The sequence below is a fragment of the Neolamprologus multifasciatus genome, chromosome 15 (genome assembly GCF_963576455.1).
Source record: "Neolamprologus multifasciatus chromosome 15, fNeoMul1.2, whole genome shotgun sequence".
Lineage (NCBI taxonomy): Eukaryota > Metazoa > Chordata > Actinopteri > Cichliformes > Cichlidae > Neolamprologus > Neolamprologus multifasciatus.
In genome coordinates this window covers 39,029,204-39,048,212 of record NC_140453.1, presented here as the reverse complement: position 1 = coordinate 39,048,212, position 19,009 = coordinate 39,029,204, and the positions used below count along the sequence as shown (strand labels likewise).

At 40.7% G+C, this 19,009-nt stretch overlaps 1 protein-coding gene across 7 annotated transcripts in view; it reads right to left on the bottom strand.

Annotated features, from left to right (window-relative positions):
- The window catches only part of fynb (FYN proto-oncogene, Src family tyrosine kinase b), an 84,725-nt gene that overhangs the window by 22,475 nt on the left and 43,241 nt on the right, over window positions 1–19,009 (bottom strand). For all 7 annotated transcript variants that reach the window (XM_085134212.1, XM_085134207.1, XM_085134208.1 and 4 more), the window contains 2 exons: window positions 13,675–13,931; window positions 6,212–6,308 (listed from right to left, as the gene is read on the bottom strand). In XM_085134212.1, the coding sequence (XP_084990338.1) occupies window positions 6,212–6,308; window positions 13,675–13,921 (344 nt within the window). In that variant the 5' untranslated portion in view covers window positions 13,922–13,931. The remainder of the gene's footprint in view (window positions 1–6,211; window positions 6,309–13,674; window positions 13,932–19,009) is intronic.

Here is a 19,009-nt window from a genome sequence, read left to right as displayed (position 1 = left end):
GAGATTCTGGGTTTATCCAATCCTCATGAGAAGGCAGCAGCAAGGAGACTTTTATGGTTTAAACCAGGAGTTCGAGTTAAAGCACCACATCTGGCAGAAGAATAAAATTCACAGAGGTTGAGGTCAAATAGTACTATACTAGTAATTATAATATATTATAATAATTCAACCAGGCTGCATTTTGAGCTACAAGTACACTCGTTGCCAAATGCAGTCATCTGATTGGTCAGTTCTGTTTATCCATCCATCCATCCATTTGCTTCCGCTTCTCCTTTTTAGGGTCGCGGGGGGTGCTGAAGCCTATTCCAGCTGTCATAGGGCGAGAGGCGGGGTACACCCTGGACAGGTCGCCAGTCTGTCGCAGGGCCAACACACAGGGACAGACAACCATTCGTGCTCACATTCACTCACACATTCACACCTAGTGGCAATTTGGATTTTCCAATTAACCTATCCCCACAAGCTGCATGTCCTTGGACGGTGGGAGGAAGCCGGAGTACCCGGAGGGAACCCACACAAACACGGTTCTGTTTGTGTGGGTTCTGTTTATTTAGACCTAAAAAAATCAGAAAACTTGAGTTTGGCTCGAAAAATGAATCCATTGAAATTACCAAGTCAGCGTGAAGGTCTGAAAAATGCTCACTAGAATGTTCTATAACGTTCTACTAGAAATAATCTCCAAGGACAAGCACTATTTCCCCCAGTCCTCTGAAATGTTTGTTGAAAAACTACTGCTGGCCTCCAATTTCTTAATTAATATTAAGCAATCAATTGTAATCAAATAATAACTAAAATAGACGTCTTGATATGAAGACTATAATGTCAAAAAGGAATTTGACATTAATAACGTCCTGCACTACAGTTTCATAAGTAGCTAAATCAATATTTTTGACCCATATTAAAAATATAAAGACAAAGTATGGAGATCACAAAACACTGAGAGGTGGAATCACACCAGTAGTTTAGAGTTTCAGATTGGATTTGCCAACAAAAGTAAAAATGTACTGTAGTACAGCGGTCCCCAACCCCTGGGCCTCGGACTGGTACCGGTCCAGGGCTCGCAAAATCGCTAGCCCGACGTCCTGGGGCTAGCCATTTTTCCAGTCGGGCTACCAAAATCTATCTCTGCCCTGCCCGTCGGGCTATCATAGGAAGGAAAAATATATGTCAATGCTTTTGCATTCTTTCGGAAATGTAGCTGGGTAATTATGTCATTGGCATCGGTGAGCCACTGTCAATATGTGACATATTGAAATCGTGTTTGAATTTGCGCTTGTTTTTTGCTTTCACTTTGCAATCGCACAAACTGTGTATAGAGAGCGACAGTACTGATTGGTGAGTGACGATAATTTGCGCACCAATTCCTCTGACATAGTCTTATCAGTCGTTAGCTTACTATGCAAACATGACAAGTGAAATCTCCCGCAGCTTAAACATGTGAGAGGTTGATCGCGCAGAGAATTGCTGAGCGTTATGTGAGTGCCTGTGTAAAAGCAGCAGGATATATATTTTAGTTCTGCTGAGCCAAATAAGACAGGTCAGCGTGAAGAAGTGACAGCCAAAGAAAAGCTTACCACAAAACGGAAAGGTTATGACAAATCAGACTATAAGGCAAAAAGAAAGTGCAGCTTTATGGTTTCATGGACAAAAGAATTTCTGTGGCTGCAATATGACGAGCTAAATAACCAGGGCTGCACAGAAGTCGTCCGCAGGTGCGCATTCGCTGTCAAAATAAAAAGAGCGCACAAGATAAGAAGTTGCAACGCGTGTTTGCGTACATAAGATTTTCTGGAGGAGGACAGACATTTGTTTAGAACTCTTAAAAATGTCGAAGAAGCTCCTTTAAGCAATTACTGTGATGTTCCTCCACCTCCAAAGAAATGTCAGAAGGAGTCCGAACCACAAAAGAAGCGCGTATTCTCGGAAAAGTGGTTGCAGGAGGTGAGCTGGCTTCAAACAAACGCACAGAGATGTGGTACAGAATGCGCTGTGAAAATCCCACTCTAGCGGACAAAAACAGCCTTTTATATGGACGCAAACGCGCGTTGCAACTTCTTATCTGGTGCACGTTTTTTATTTTGACAGCGAATGCGCACATGCGGACCACTTATGTGCACCCATATAAATAACATAATGTTCTGCCGGGTGTGTTGTTGGTTTCCCCTCGATCGACAAGCGCCTTTGTTACTGGGACCAGTCATTTTAAGAAAGGCCCCCATTAGAACCCATGAGAAATGCAAGAAATGCATTATTGCTCAGTCTGCAATCTCTTTCCCAGAACAAACACCAATTGCAAATAACATACTAAAAATAAACCTGAAAATCTGTTTAGAACAGCTACTATGTTGCAAAGAGTGAACTACCACTGGCACAATTTAGCAGTCTTTGCAAACTTCAAAAACTAAATGGCCTCGATCTTGGTTCCACTTGCCTCTTACCCGTGACTTCAGTGGAAATTTCAAATTCAGGATCTGACACAGACTGATTCATGTTCTACACAGTTCTTACAAGTTCATAGAAATTTCTGTTCAATTAGAACCAAGTATTTGAGTTGATGATTGTAATTTTTAGACAATGTTGTAATTTGTTTTTCAACAATTTTTTGATAAATGTTTTGTTTCCATTACAATATTATACTTTAATGTATAATATTGTAACGGAAACAAAACAGGAAACAAAACATCAATCAAAAAATTGCTCTTTTTTTATTTGGGCTACTTAAATTTATTTTGGGCTACCAAAAACTGAGGAGTCCCTGCCCGAAGGGCTACCAGGGATTTTGAAATTTTGTGAGCCCTGCGGTCCGTGAGTCGTTTGGTACCGGGCCGCGAGAGTTGAGACTCAGGTGTGAAATGTATGGTTTTCAGGGTTTCTATCGGTTTTTAGCGTTATTTTGTTATCGTTTTTATCATTAACTCGGTTTTGCTGAGCCTTCATTTATTCTGAATAAAGCCATGCTGAGGATTGCCTGGGGACGACATCTCAGGCAGAAACAGACACGCTTCCCTTTGTTCAGAGGGGATCCCTTGGGAGGGGAGGGAGAGAGGCATACATGAAGTCTAAACAATAAACCTTCTGAGGGTAAAAAGTATGCAGCAGTAAGAGGATGTGTTTTTCTGTGTAATGTCGATATGTGTGTTTGCATGGAACTGGGGAGGCATAAACAGACGGGGTGGGGTGGGCCCCAGTCTGTCCCGCTGCCTCTTTTGTCTCCTGAAACAAACCCTTTAAACCAACTCTGCACCACCACAAAAAGACTGAAAACAACAACGAGAGTAAACAAGGAACCTCCCTCCTGTCTCCAAATGGATTCAAATCCTCTTTCCCTGTGGTGACTGCTGATGAGAGTATAATTAAATACAGCACTGTGTCGACTGAGACGAGTGGTACAGACAGCCATTCACACCACAACACGTTTATTCATAGCCTGTGGTCGGATCAGAACAATTCGAGTTGAATTTACTAATAGTGTAGTTGTGTAGTGTAGGACTCTTTGTCTTTATTATGTCTGATGAAGCTACACAATAACACGCTCAATGGTGGCTTATAAAAAACCTGAGCTGAAGGGAGTGGCTACTAAACCTTCAGGGATGTTTCCTTTAGGATGCCATCATGTAACACAAAGGAGACACATTGCCCTCTGTCAGCTGAGACTCTCCCAGAACTAGTTTGTTGCCCAGGCAGGCGGGGGCATCTGTTAGTCACTGCCAGCTCTGACAGGCTGGAGCAGACGAAAGCTTTAGGCAATTTTACTGCCTTTCTCCACCAGGGGTCAGTGTGGGCAGCTAAAAGGAGCCCTGACCATACTTGAGGCGTGGGTGGATGGAGAGAGGTGGAAAGGAGAGAAGTAAGGGAGTAAAGATATAGCTCTCTATGTTTCATGCTGGGGAGGAAGACATACAGAAAGGAGGAAGAGGAAGGAGGTTGGGGCTTTAATGACACTATTTTCCTGCTCTGGCTGGAGCCCTGGAAAGGCCGAGGTGTGTTGTGGAATGTGCAAGACAGCGGCTAAGTGGGTGTGGCGAGAAGGAAGGCTAACCTTGTTGTGCCATAAGGCACTCATGTATGGACAAGAGGCTGAAAATGAAAATGAATCAGAAGAAAACTCACATGGGAACTGCATTACCTTTTAACAATAGAGGCTTGTGCTTGTTTATAATATAGTATCAGTAAGACCACCAATACAAACATCCATGTTACTAAAATTAGCAGTACTGAGACTCACTTCTGCAAGGAATCATGGGGAATTTGTGAACTTCTTTCCCATTTTTAACCTAAATTTAGTCTCTAAGGTTTATATAGATTGCTCCACCGTTAGAATTTACTCTGAAACCAAAAAGATAAATTTGTGCAATTTTCACATTATTTCTAACAAACTACTTCAAGCTGCTGCCTGATTAATTTGACAACCCATATTAGCATGTTGATTTATTTATATTTATCAAGGACAATGGAAATCAAGATTGTAAAAGCTAAAAGCTGAAAACTTAGCGGTCCACCCTCATCTCAATATGGTCACTCCAAAACCAGTGGGTGACAATTACCATTTATATACATTGATTTCAGTCAGGGAAAGCAAGGTAGCACTACTTGCCCAGTGAAATCAAAAAATAAACATCAATTTCAAAGCGAAAGATTTCTTTCCCTTTGCATCTCAAACAGCGCTCTTCATCATAGCCTGTCTCATCTCTCTCCGTCTCTTAAAAATTACTGCCATATTGTTGTCGCTGGAAGCAGCCTTAACTCTGAATGACTATGAGTCCAGTGAAATCTGAAGTGTGTCTCATTTCTGCTGGTGTATCTGTCCTGATTTAAGCTTGTCACAATGTAAAGTCAGCAGCTTTTTCTGGTGTCTATGTGTGAACATTGTGGATAAACCTCTCGTATTTGACAAGAAACTGATAAGAGACAAAAGACTAGCGAGGTAGACAAGCTGCTGCTGGCTCTGCTTTCACTGCTCTGAGATCAGTTACCATCTGCACCTACTGTTAGCAAGTAAACAAGCTTCTGTGATTTCTCATCTTTGCATATAAGTTTGATCTTATTAGCCTTATAAGGAAAATTGAAGTCAATATCAGTGTTATACACTATATACTATACAGTGTTATATACTAAATTGATAGAAACTATGTTTTCATGGTTGCATTCTTCTTACAAGTAATAAACCCAACTTTTCTCTGAAAAATAAATATTCAATTTTGAAATCCAGTAGCAATATACCAGCAACATAATACTGTCACTCCACTGTGTTCATGTGCTTAGAAATCGCAAAACTAACAGCGACACTTACAGCCTACTGTTTCATTCTGAAACTATATGGGTCCCCTCTGCAGTGCTATTCTGCACATGTACTGAGCAACCTTATTACAATGAAATGTGAAGGAGAACAGGGTCACAGCGCAGTCCCAGCAGTGTTCATGCTCTCCTCAAATGTCAGCGCACTGCTGCAGGAACCCAAACAAACAGACGCAGGCTGAGATGCAGCCGGATGCAGACACAAAGACAATGAAAACCATCAAGGATAGTTAAAGAGCTGGCAGATGATTGTGGCTCTCTTCTCGTTCAGTCACACACACACACACACACACACACACACACACACACACACACACACACACGCACACACACACACACACACACACACACACACACTTTGCTGCAGTTCTGCTGACTAGCAGAAAGGCAAGCCAACATGACTGTGGGTGTAACCTAGACACTTCCTGTTAGGAAGTCTTGAAGTTACACTACACTCATCACTGCTGGTTGGAGATCCTGCTCCACCCTCTGTAAAATCATGATTGTCATATTGCTTGTTCAAGCCACCACTTTTACCTCATGTGAAAGGCTCTGCACCCTTTAATGCCATACCCTATGAAAAGCTGCTGCCAATTCTGGCTTTCTGAACCAGCTACTGTGGTCTTAGGTCTTATTTCATGGTTTGAATAATTGAGTTTTCAACACTGAGGTTGCCAGAGCAGAATACAGCTTTTACGTTTTTTATAGATTCACAAACTGAAGCAGTAAAGCAGGCTTATTTTGGGCTCTTTCCTGCTCTACATTATGAAACCAAAACATTTCTTTTTCGTGTACAAGCTGCCACTTTCGACTCATCTGAAAACTTGTCTGTGCCTCTCCAAGTAGCTAGCGCCATCTTCTCGTAGACTTGCATTTCTCCTGAGTGTGGACAGAATGATAAGCAGCTGCAACTTACGTGCTGTTGATAATCTGGAACCTCTCTCCCTTCTTGAAGCTGAGGTCATCTTCTGTCCGTGCCTCGTAGTCATAAAGTGCCACAAAGAGGGTGACTCCTGCAGGAGGGACCAAACCATAGTGTCAGCGCTAGGAGGATTAGCAAGAAAATCACGTTTAAAATTACACTCTGAACTGAAATGAGCTGCAACAGCAGCTCCATCACAATGAGGATAAAGGAACAAATGTGTGAAGTACATTGTATGGTAGCAGATCTTTTTAAACTTTTAAAATCAGAACAACATGACTTTTTAGATGCAACTCCTAGAAGGTAAAAATGAAAGATCTTGTACAAGAACTTCAGCCGAATGGTTGAAGACAAAAGCAGAAAAAATGGAACTATTTGATTGATTGTATACTATTGTATGGTACTAAGGAGGTTCTTAAAATATATTAAAAATATTTTTTGGTTGGCAGTTGGAACTGGAACTGTTTAGGTAGTAGAGACTGACTGTACATACACTAGGATAGGTTCTGTTGTAGCTCCGCAATGTCCGTTCAAAGCTTTTTCTACCATAGTCATGATCCAAACCCTCTTTAACATGTTCAGTGTTGATGAGACTCCTTCTACACACAAGTACTGCCGTCACTTTCTGTGTATATAATCAAGTGCTCTTTGAGGATAGACTGTTAGAATGTTTAGCCCTTAACTCCCTTCGCAGCATTAATTTCACCGATAACCACAAAATGCTGAAGATTCTTGAAAGAAGATCAAGGAGGAGATACGATGCTGCCAACCATGGCTAAATTGGAAAGAGCGATGGACAACAGCACAGTCCATCTTTCCAGAGAGACATTGATTGATTGCACTGGGTTGAAGTCCAATGACTAAATCAGAAAAAGACAAAAACGAGCTAAAAAGATACAAGTTCAGTTTCTGTACAATCATGTGTGTGGTGGATGTGAATACCGGATCATCTGAAAGATAAAACATAAACATTGAAATATCAGATATTAGAAACCTTGTTTTATAATGGTTTCAAACCATCAAACCGACACGTCAGACACAAACTAAATCCACCAGCTTCCTGCAGTTTACCACAAGTTATATTTATGACCTTCTAATACCTTTGTTAATGCCACTATGGTTAAGCAATTTGACAAAGCAATAATATTTGGTTCATGTAGTTCATTGCAGGCTCGCTCCTGTCCTTGTCACCGCGGAAATCTTGTATGTAGGCTATCAATTTAGGCTAATATGTTAGAGCTGCTTGACCTGGAATTGCTGCTTTTCCCTGATTTGATTCCTTCTGTGCCAGGATCGAAACCCTTGAGCAATATTTTGAGATTAATTTTAAATTGTAATGTTAGAAAAAAAGCTATATGTTGATTCCTGCTTCTCAGGTCTTAGCATTCTGAATATTTGAAGACCCGATTTACCAGTTAAGTCCTTATTTTTAGATTATTGTCTTCATCTTTTTAAGGATTAGGGAAGGCTTTTAGTCCTTTTTCCCTAAAAGAACCAGCTAGTCTTAATCATACAGATCACGTTTACTCTGTGACACTATATGCTTTATATTTGTTGACTAACCTTTGCAGAATCAATATTCTCCTCCACCAGTTTTGTTAATTTACCTCTTATCACAGATGTAAGAAAGAACAGTGTCCTTTAAATATCTCTCTCAGCACTGTTTTCTGACCCTTACACACCTTTTTATTGCTGTCTTGTAACAAATGTTCTAGTTTTGTCTTATTATAGAATATGTTATTGGATAACAGGAGGTCAACAACAAAAAAGAGAGTGTAAGGAAGAAAGAAATTCAAACTGGTACAGTAATAAAAAAGCAATAGAAGAAACAATCAAAAAGGCATTTTAGTCTAAACACTGGCTCAGTCAAATTCTGGCAACATTGTGACATGGAGTGATCTTTGCTTACCTTTAATTGAAGCTAAACCCCACACAGAACTGCTAAAACTGCTACAAGATAGTTTCAAAGTGTTGGCAAAAGTTCAAAATTGACCTTACAAGCCAGAGCTTCTGCTTGCCTAAAGCAAATCCACCACTTCAATTAGATAAATCTGACAGTAATGTGAATGTAGCAGCAGGGCAGCCAAAGGTTCGACATTGAATTGTCCAGTGACAGAAGCTTGAATATGGACTTACTTCAATCCAGCCTGACTCCCATCAGACTGGCTAAAACTCGAGATAAAGACCAGTGGCCTGCAAAACCTTTTCAGCCATGCCAGCATTATCTCAACGACTCCACACAGACAAGACTGAAAACATCAAGCTGGCTGAAATAGAGCAGAAGTTGTTGTTTTCCCTTTCAAAAGCCATTACAAAGTGACTTTTATGAACAAATCTTGAATGCCTTTCTGCTTCTCTGTTTGTCACACCAAACTGGAATAATCCTGACAACAAGGCAGGTGTTCTGGAAAGTTCAACTGGAAAACCTTGCAATGTGTGAAACTAAAGCAGTTATGTAATACTTTCAATGTCCAAATAACGATTGTACTGACTGGGACTGAGTCAAACGAATGCAACGACTTGGATAAGTGAGAGCAAAACAACCTGCTTGTACAATATGAGTACTTATTAATACAGTGTGAAACCCTTACTCTTCTACACCGATCCAATTGTCTTTACACTGTATTTGTAATGTTACTTATAACAGATACAACTTCGAAATCTAAAGTTGTTAACAGTAACATCTGAAAGGTTGAAACATCATTTTTATAACAGGCTTTACATGACAGAATCTGTAATCTAGCTGTGTTTGTATTTTTTATAACATTTTACCACAAATAAAACAGATTAAACAGTTACCTCTTCCTAACCTGCTGATATTATTAGCTGCTATTAGCCCATTCTACATCTATTGGGGTATATAATGCTTTGATATTTGCTGAGTTTACCCATTTTTTTGGTTAACATTACATAAAGCAGAAAATGATACTTGAGGTAATTTACAACTCTCTTATGGGAGGTTAAAGTGCAGACAAGAACATGTAAACAGCCATACGTTACCATACGCATGCACACAAAGCTCCTGAAAGTTGAACAAGAAAGCTGGTCTTTGAACTGGAATTTATCTTAACGACAGACAAAAACTTCTCTGATTATCTGGATGCTCATCTTTCTTCCACCATTTCATCAACTGTAACTGTAATGATATTATCAATAACAAATGATGGCTCCAGTTATGAAAATATGACCCAAAATTAAATATTATCTTTTAACAGCTCGGAAATCCAATTTTAGTTTCGCTCCATTTGTCTCGCCTCGTAACAGGAGCTGTTTGATGCTGTGGAGTGTTTGACATATGAAAGCTGAACGGGCAATTCTTTAGAGTCCACTTACACCGGCTTGATAATTCAAGTAATTTCTCATCAGAGTCTCATCAAACGGATTCTTTGTCAGGAGGCAGCAGTGATATGAAGAGGCTTGTTGTGGCGCTCTGGGTGATGGAACTGCAGATAAAGAGGACCTGCTGTTACTTATGTGAAAAACCAACACAGATGTGAGAGGAGACCGTTAAAAAGAGCGTTTGATTGAAACTCTCGAGTTCTCCAACCGAACAACATCAACAAAACCTTCAAGCCAGAACAGCTGTTTGCGGTGTTTGAATGTTCAATTAGGTCAACAGAGGTGAGCGCCAACTATAAACTAGTTTATTGATCAGAGTTGTCTGTTGCGATGCCACTCAATTAGTTACATAAGACCATGGTACTAGCCGAAAGTTTCCATTTGGGGAGGATGACATCAGCAAAAGATCAACTGATCAATACGATTTCAGATATCAGCTCCACTGAAGGGGGTGACTGGGGCTGAGGAGAATGAGCTAGGCAGCTGCGTTATAACAAGGCTTTAAAGGGAAGCCTTTATAGGCTTACATCCAAATTTCTCCCACCAGGAGAAAATTAAAGAGCTAAACCCCTTTCTGCTTCTCTACCACCGTGTGGATTTGGATTATACAGAGCAGAAAAATAATCCACACTTTCAGGGAGTGTTCTGCTAAGTTGAGTGGAAATTCAGAGTTCCTCTGCATAGCAGCCTGGACTCAGTCAAACACAAAGGATATCCTGAGTACGAATATTCCCTACCTAAACAATGAAACCGGCACACAAAGGCCGGTGCTAATGCCAGTCGGACATTCCTGACATGGCCGGGCTGGGGTCGGACTGTCGAGGTTTTTGGGATGTTATGGGAAGTCTTTAACAGCAAGAGAAACCACTCGTAGTTTGCTTTTGCATATGGAGGCGTATGCCTGTGGGTGGCTGTGATCACAACACTATCACTAGGCCCAGTCAGCACCTTAATTGTGTGGGACTGAAACAAAAAGAACTAACACTCACACTTCAGGCTGTGATGGAAATCCTTCCCGTCTTCTGTCAAGCAATAAAGAGTATTTTCTCCAAGAAATTTGTTATTTACTCCCTCTATGTTGCTTGTTTGCAAAATACCATTTGTCTCTCAGCAGCATTGTCCTCACACTTCACATGACAGGACTGCTCAGCTGCGAAAGCAAAGATGGAACAAGGATATGATCAGTTTTCTGCTTCTCTTCTGCAGTGATTTTCTAAGGGGTAATTTTCCTAAGTGAGTTGCTCTTTTTATATGTCACACTATTCCCAAATGGTAACTAACAACTACAAACACAGTCTAATCTGTTTGCCACTGAGCAGATCTGCAAAAGAAGCTGAATATAAAGGTTTTTTTGCCCTATGCCCAGCTTTTATGCTCCTTATATCTGGAACAAACTCCCAGAAATCCTCCGATCAGCTGAAACACTCAGTTTATTTAAATCCAGGTTGAAGACTCACCTGTTCTCAGCTGCATTTGAATAAAGCACCAAATCCACACTTAGGCTTAAATTTCAAAACTCACATTTTAATTACTGATTTTATCTACTGTTCTGATTTTATCTGTTTTGATTTTATATACTGTTTTGTTTGTTTGTTTGTTTGTTAATTAGTTAGTTTGTTTGCTTGTTTTAATCAATTTTAAATCATGCTTTTTATTTGTTTTTGTTTCTAATGTCTCTGTAAAGCACTTTGAATCACCTTGTTGTTGAATTGTGCTATACAAATAAACTTGCCTTGCCTTGCCTTGCCTATGTGGTGACAGCCTGACAGTGGTGACAGGCAAGCTCTGCTCTTTGTTTTCCCATTCTGTTATCATCCAAGTCCAGGGATCAAAACTGGCTGTTGTGAGCAGAGTCATCAAAGTCTTGATACGCTTCAAATGAACTTGAATTGTCTGGCATCCTCATGGCAGAATTGCAGTGGGAAAGTGGTATTCTTTGTCCCACTTGTTAATGATACAAAGAAGTTCAAAAGACACAATTCATGGAGATTATGGTGGCCAAGGGAGGCGTTTTCAACCCACAGTAACATGGACGACTTTTTGTCTTCCCTGTTACTGTGCTTTTAGAATTTATAAAATATAACTTATAAAATATAACTAAATGCTTTTTAACACTGAAGAGAGACGTTGCAGTCATATTTATTGGGATCCTAAAGTCTGAAGCACCGTTGGATTTTATACCTCACTGTTGTAAAAGTTCAATTAGCTTCAACTCTGACTTTGTTTGGCGTTGACCTTCCAATTTGCAACTAATAAGATCACAGCTGTCCATGATGTAACCCGTGATAAACTTGTGATAGACGAAAAGGTTATTGTCTCTGTGTTTGAGTCCTCAGAAGCCTACGACAACACCGTCATGTTCTGCCACGATCTTAGCTGGAACACTACAGCATCCAACAACAACACTAATACCTGTCGACAGACATACTAGAAACTTCAGTCAGTTTCCTTTGCAGGGTAAATTGGCATACCAGCACTGTGTTTAATCACAAATTTAGGGCAAAGTTTTAGAGAACATGAAAAAATGTTTTAATAAAAGATTTGGTAATTAATGGAGGGTTTATGACTGTACGGAGATGAAAGGAAACAACTAATGCTTCATTTATAATTTAACACTGAACCTAAACCTTTTGTGCGTAGGTAAAGCACAGGTGTAGTGTAAGGACGGCATTGGTACAATGTAGGTAAGGTAAGGTAAGGTGTAGAGCACAGATAAAAACAATCAAGGCGCAACAGGAGATGTAAACAACTGTGACAAAGTTACACTGTAGCTATGAGTGGCCGTTCCAGTGCTGCTGATTCCTCTTGTACAATTCCAGCTACACTCCTTTGTTGAGTTTATATATCAGGATAGACATGAAGGAATGTAGGAAGGCAAAAAATATGTTTGCCTCTGAAAAAAAATAGTCTCAGAATGTATTTATTTCTGTTGTGGTTGGCACCACATATAACATGTAGACATGACCATAAGGTCATGCACAAACATGAATGCTGGCAACAGCATCGACCACTTGAAGGCTCTACATAGATTCAACACAATCTAAATACGCCTTATAAGTAAGGCGTTAGGTATATACACATGTAAGGCATAAGTACAGTGTAGTTATGCTGTAAGGAATGCATAGATATAAGTAGGTACAGTCAGTAGGTAGGCATAGGTACAGTGTAGTCAGCCATCATAAGCTGTAGCCTAACAACTATGTTGCTTGGAAGCAATAATCATGCTATCATATGTTGTATATGTTGGTTCTCGTATGTTCTCTGTTTTCGATGTTGAAGTCATTACATTAAAAATCACAGTTCTTAAAAACATTACCCCCAACTCAACATTGTCCATTCAAACACAGCTGCTTTTGTTAGGTGCAAAAGAACAACAAGTGACACAGCACTTGCCACTCGCTTGTACACCACTTTGCATTTAATCATCACTTATTGCTATTTGTTTCCCAGCCTCCCTACCCCAACCACCAACAGGTTACAGCTGATTGATGTCCCTCCCTGAGCCTGGTTCTACAGGAGGTTTCTTCCTGTTAAAAGGGAGTTTTTCCTTCCCACCATTGCCAGTGCTTGGACAAAGAGGGCTGTCTAATTGTTGGGATTTTCTCTGTATTACTGTAAAGTCTTTACCTTACAATATAAAGCTCCTTGAAATGAGTGTTGCTATGATTTAGCCCTTTGTAAATATAATCACATTGAACTGAATTAAATTGAATTGGTAAAGCTCTGGATATTGATAAATCAACCTTAAGTACCAACGCTCTTTCATGTCAAAGTTGTTTAGACATGCGAGGTACCCTGCTGGCCTGCCTGTGCAGGTACATTCATTAGTACTGTGACAAAGTGGAAAACCCATCAAGATGAGGATGGCAATATAAATTAGGTATAAAGAAGGGAATTTTGACAGCACTGCTTAGTCTCCCTACACTGGGATCTTCAACAAATGGATCTACTTTTCTGAAGCATGCACGTGCTTAGGGTTTGTAGCTCAGGGAAACAAACCCTAATCAGGACAGGTCTTACAGCAAATGCTAAGCATACTGTATATTACTGTGCAATTAATATATTGAATCTCTTTTCATTACTTTCACATTCAGAAATAAAAATTTTGATTCCTTTACCTGTTCCACCACGGGTCCTCAGCGTTCCCGTGTGTGAGGAAGTGCTGACTCCCCCGAAGACGGTCATCCCCTGTCCTACAGGAGCGTGGAAGTTGTTGTAGTTGGGGATGGCGGTGACCCCGAAGTTGGGGTAGTGCTGTGGCGTGGGGTCGGCCCCATAGCGGTAGCCCGCTCCCTGGGAGATGCTGTTGTCTCGGTCATCTGTGAGTTTGGTTGCCTCCTTATCCTTGCATTGCACACAGCCCATTATCTATAATCTGTTCACGACACAGAAACAAGAGGCATTTTTTGAGTTTGGATAATAACTTTTGACTGGAGTGACAGGTCATTAAAAACAAAATGACTTCGGCTAAGCAAAAAAACCCATCCAATTGATTATATAAGTAATAAGGAATGAAATGTAATAATGAGCAAGGAAAATAAACACACTACAAGAGCCTTAATTCAGGCAATAAATAAAAATTATATACTTTCAACCTGATGGACGGATGGATAGGATGAGCTGGAGAATAGAGCTTAGCCACACTCCACAACAAACAGAACTGAAGCCATCGCTCTGTTCAAAGGTTTTAGTTCACACCATTTTCTCTACAGCTGAGATCCTTCCACTGATTAGCACTCTGGTCTGAGACACAGGGACCTTTTTTTCATTGCCTGACATACAGCTTGGTCTCTGGATGAGTCACACAAACAGTGTTTCTCTTTTATGGCCAGGAAGAAAAACAGCTCCTATCACATTGACGGTGCGGAGGCACAGAGCCATGCTGTCAACGTCACCTCGTCAATCTTAATGGACAGCTGTAGGAGGACGGAGAGTCGGCGATTGGACGCTAGTTTTATCACAGAGCCTCCTAATCAAAGTCAGTAACAATCTTCAGCTGTTTTTCACGTACTCGAAGATTTCTGCACCTATAAATCTCAGTTCATGCATCCCTGCCTCTAGCTTACAAGAGACAGATCAAGTAAGATTGGTCAGTATTGAAAGCAGCTCACTCTTCTTACCCAATTTAGCATATACCTAAATAAATGAAAAACATCTAATTGTTTCCTTAAAGGAAAAAATCTATAAATATAAGACTATTGGAATGGAACATAAGAAAGAATGAGCAATAAATCTTGTCTCTCCTTGGAAAACAAAATCCTGATCAGGCCTTAAGCTCTGGCCTGTTACATGAAAATAAATATTCACTTCCTGTTTCCTTTTCAACCCTAGTTTCCTTCTGTCTTTTGCCTCCAGTGACTGCAGAAATTTTTTTTAATTTATTCACTTGTGAAAAGAGAATATTAAATAAGGAGTGTAGGGTTCCCCTTCTTCTTCCCATGATCCATGATCTACAGCAGGGGTGGGGAACTCCAGGCCTCGAGAGCCGGTGTCCTGCAGGTTTTCGATGTGTCCTTGATCCAACACAGCTGATTCAAATGACTAAATTGCCTCCTCAACATGGCTTGAAGTTCTCCAGAGGCCTGGTAATGAACTAATCATTTGACCCAGGGTGATATCTAAAATCTGCAGGACACCGGGCCCTTGAGCTCTAGAGTTCCCCATCCCTGATCTACAGAAGCAAGTGGATCACAGATCATAGGAAGGTCTTCTATCAATCGATAATGTCCCTGATAAACAGGATACTGCGACACAGATAGACAGAATCACATCATGAACCATTATACCCAACGACTAAGAAAAACTGCTGAGGATATTTAACTTTTCTAGGAGAATAATCTCTTGCAGTTTCAACAACGTGTCTGCCAGCATCACCATCACACCCGATTTGATGTGAATTTTCTCATCTGCTTAGACAGAGTGTCAAAAAAACTTGTTGAGCACATTCATGTTGCCTAGAGGATGAACCATTTTCACTTTGAACTGATAATGACCTTTCCACTGGTATTCTACCCCAGGACAAGTTTACACTGTCAGTCTTATTTTCATGCTTGTTGTTTCTGCTGTTCAGATAGCAGGGTGATTTGATACTGCCTGTCTTGTATCTCACTGAGGGTTGGATTCTGACAGCTTAGAGAGATTACCATTAGGTTTATACCTATTATTGTTCATGGATATGAAAAGTTCAAACTGATCAAACTGATCCGTGAGACTTGAAAGTGACAGTGAAGTGACTGTCTGAGCTCTAGAACTATGGATAGGGATGGGTATTGATAAGATTTTCACGATTCCGATTCCATTTTCGATTCTGTTTAATGATTCGATTCTTTATCGATTCTCTTATCGATTCTTTTTTTTAAAAAAAAGGAGAACACTAAGGTTGATTAGCTTAGAACTTTGTTTTATATCTTCTCTTTGAACAAGATAGAAATTTAGGAGTAACATGGCCTTACAAACCCAACAGTGAGATCTTAAGAGATCCACAGCCTACGGCTCTTCAATGGGGTGTCACTGGGTCCCCAGGAAAAAAAAATTGTAAATGTAAAATAATAAAATAAATATTCTTCTGTAGCAATAACAAAATATAACATAAATTATTCAGTAGCAATTACACAAGAATATCCAGTAATGTTCCTGCCTACAATTAAACACATTCACTTACTGAAAATCATCTGCTGTGGCAAATGGGTGCAAGCCTTTGACCACAAACTGAGTCACTGCACGGTGACATTCGTCTATCCTGGCCTGAAAGGAGACGCTACGGTAGACTGCAGTGAGAACTGCCAGCATCTGAGCCAGACTCTGTCTGTCTGTCTCATCATGGTCACCTAAACACACAGTAATGGCAGGTTTTGTAATAAGGCAGATCGCGCTAACATAATCTGCACTGTTAGCTGATTATTTACCTGCCGCATTAACGGGAGAGGACGTGCAAACGTTACCGCTGCTGCTGGGTTGAGATTCACGAGTCCGGAGCGGAATTAAAAACACGACATTCATTTAAGGTTATCGCGTGTTTTGTGAGCAAATGCTTTTGCATATTCGTAGTGTTTCCTTCCTTAAATGAAATATCTACTTTGCAAGTATTGCAAGTTGCCCTGTTGTCATCCGTTCTCGTAAAGTATAACCAAAGTTTTGAGCGTTTGAGCCGCTTACGCGCCATGTTTCCTGCCAGGTAAATGACGCTCCGCAACGTGGTGACGTCACTCGGGGCGACTGGAATCGATAAGGGAATCGTTTGCAAAAATGGCAAACAATTCCAAGGAATTGAAACAGTGGGAACCGGTTCTCAACAAGAACCGGTTTTCGATACCCATCCCTAACTATGGACATTATAAAATTCACTTTCTTTCCTTAAGATCAGGGATGCCCAACTCGAGGCCTTAAGGACTGGTGTCCTGCAGGTTTTAGATACCACCCTGGGTCAACACACCTGAATCAAATGATTACTTCATTACCAGGCCTCTAGAAAACTTCAAGACATGTTAAGGAGGTAATTTAGTTATTTAAATCAGCTGTGTTGGATCAAGGACACATCTAAAACTTGCAGGAGACGGGCCCTTGAGGCCTGCAGTTGGACAACCTCTGCTTAAGATGCTCTACCAGGCATGTACTGTGTCCGTGTTCAGTTGCAGCTTGTTTGCTGGTCTCTCTTCCTTCAGTTCTGCCTTCAGTAAGCAAAAATCATGCTCTTTTGGGATGAGATCAGGTCTATGAGTTGGTCATTGAAGTATATCCCATTTCTTTGTCAGTAGCCCTTAACAATGACACACCTCCTTTAACATCTCCTCCTTAACATCTCCTTCAAAACCAAAGAAGAAAACTGTTTACTGTGGTCTTTCAGGCCTTTTGGCGCTCTTGCCAGTACTTTTGAGAATGTATTAGATGGTTGATATTCCCAGTCCAAAAATTTCTGCTATTGGTCTGACGGTTGGTGTTGGTGTTGTGTTCCCACATAGCAGACAGGTCTGGCCCGGATCTAGTGTCAAGCCGGCACTGCTGGCTGACTTCTGGCATGGTACGTGTGTTATGTCATCCAAATAGGGGCCAGGCCTGGCATAGATGGCACTGTTTATGTGATGGCATGCCACATCTGTCCCGTTTGTAGTTTGGTTTATGTGGCCCAGGCTCATAGAAAACAGGTCTGGCCCAAATCCGGCATCAAGCTGGCACTTCTGACTGACTGTCATGGCAGGATGTATGTCAACCAGATGTGGGCCAGGTCTGGCAATGATGACACTGTTTATGTTCCTATTTTCCTATTTTAGTTAAACGTTTCAAACGCAGGTTTGACAGGTTTGTGAGTCTACACTTTATCCAAAACGTAGTGAGGGTTTACTCATGTGTACCACCGTGTGGCTGTAACTCAGGAGGTAGAGAAGGTCATCTACTGATTGGAAGGTTAGTGGTTCGATCCTTGGCTCCTCCAGTCTGCATGTCAAGAGTATGAATGTAGTTAGGAAGCACCAAGTTTAGAGAAAGAGTGTGAATTTGGCATGTTGTATAGAGCACTTTGAGTAATCCGGGAGAGTAGGAAAGCCCTATCTAAGAATCAGTTAATTCAGTGTCTAAACAGAGTTTTGTCATGTTACTTTTGTACTATTATGTTCCGGCACATGTTGTTATTACATCGCTTGACACACATTAGGCTGACATCTGGGGCCAGAGCTGAAACTGTTCTGTGCCAGCACAGGGCCGTCATTCTTTGTGGTATGTGGGCCATGTGTAAGCACATTGTGTGGGCCAGATCCGGGCCATACCAATTTTGCTATGTGGGTTGATGTTGAGTTTTCAGAGTATGACGTCCTTCATTTGCATCAACATCTCTTTAGACCTTATGTATAAAATGCCTGTAATCCCCCAAACAGTTAAATATTTTTACTATATCTTTTTAACTACAGCTGAAAGTCTGCATCTAATTTAAGTCTTGACTGTTTTAAAATCCAAAAACTGTACCTCGACATCAAATCAATTTGGGAAGAAATTCCTGTGATAAAGATGGTTGCACCTTCCTAAGCATTTTTTTTGACTGTTATAGGGGATTTCTTCCTCTCTACTGTCGCACGGGCTTCCTCACAGGGGATCATATCATTAATATCTCTCTAATATTGTTGGGCCTTTACCTTACAATAGAAAGTGCCTTAATCAGACTGTTGTAAAGAGTTGTTTTATAAATAAAATGGAATATTCAATCTATGCTTTCGCGATCATGTGGATGCTACATCGGTCCACTGTTATAAGGAGAGAGCTTCCAAGTGCTACCCTCTCCTGGGCTTGACTCTTTGTTGATGAACAGTGACTAACCATTTAGAACAGGTGCCTCATGCTGACTGACACACTGTGACCATTCTCTTTCAACATAATTATAGACCAGTCCCTCAGATGGCACCAAAGTACAGACAGAGGCCGAAATGCCTGTCAAGACAATCAGAGGTTGTCATAGCAAGTGGAGGT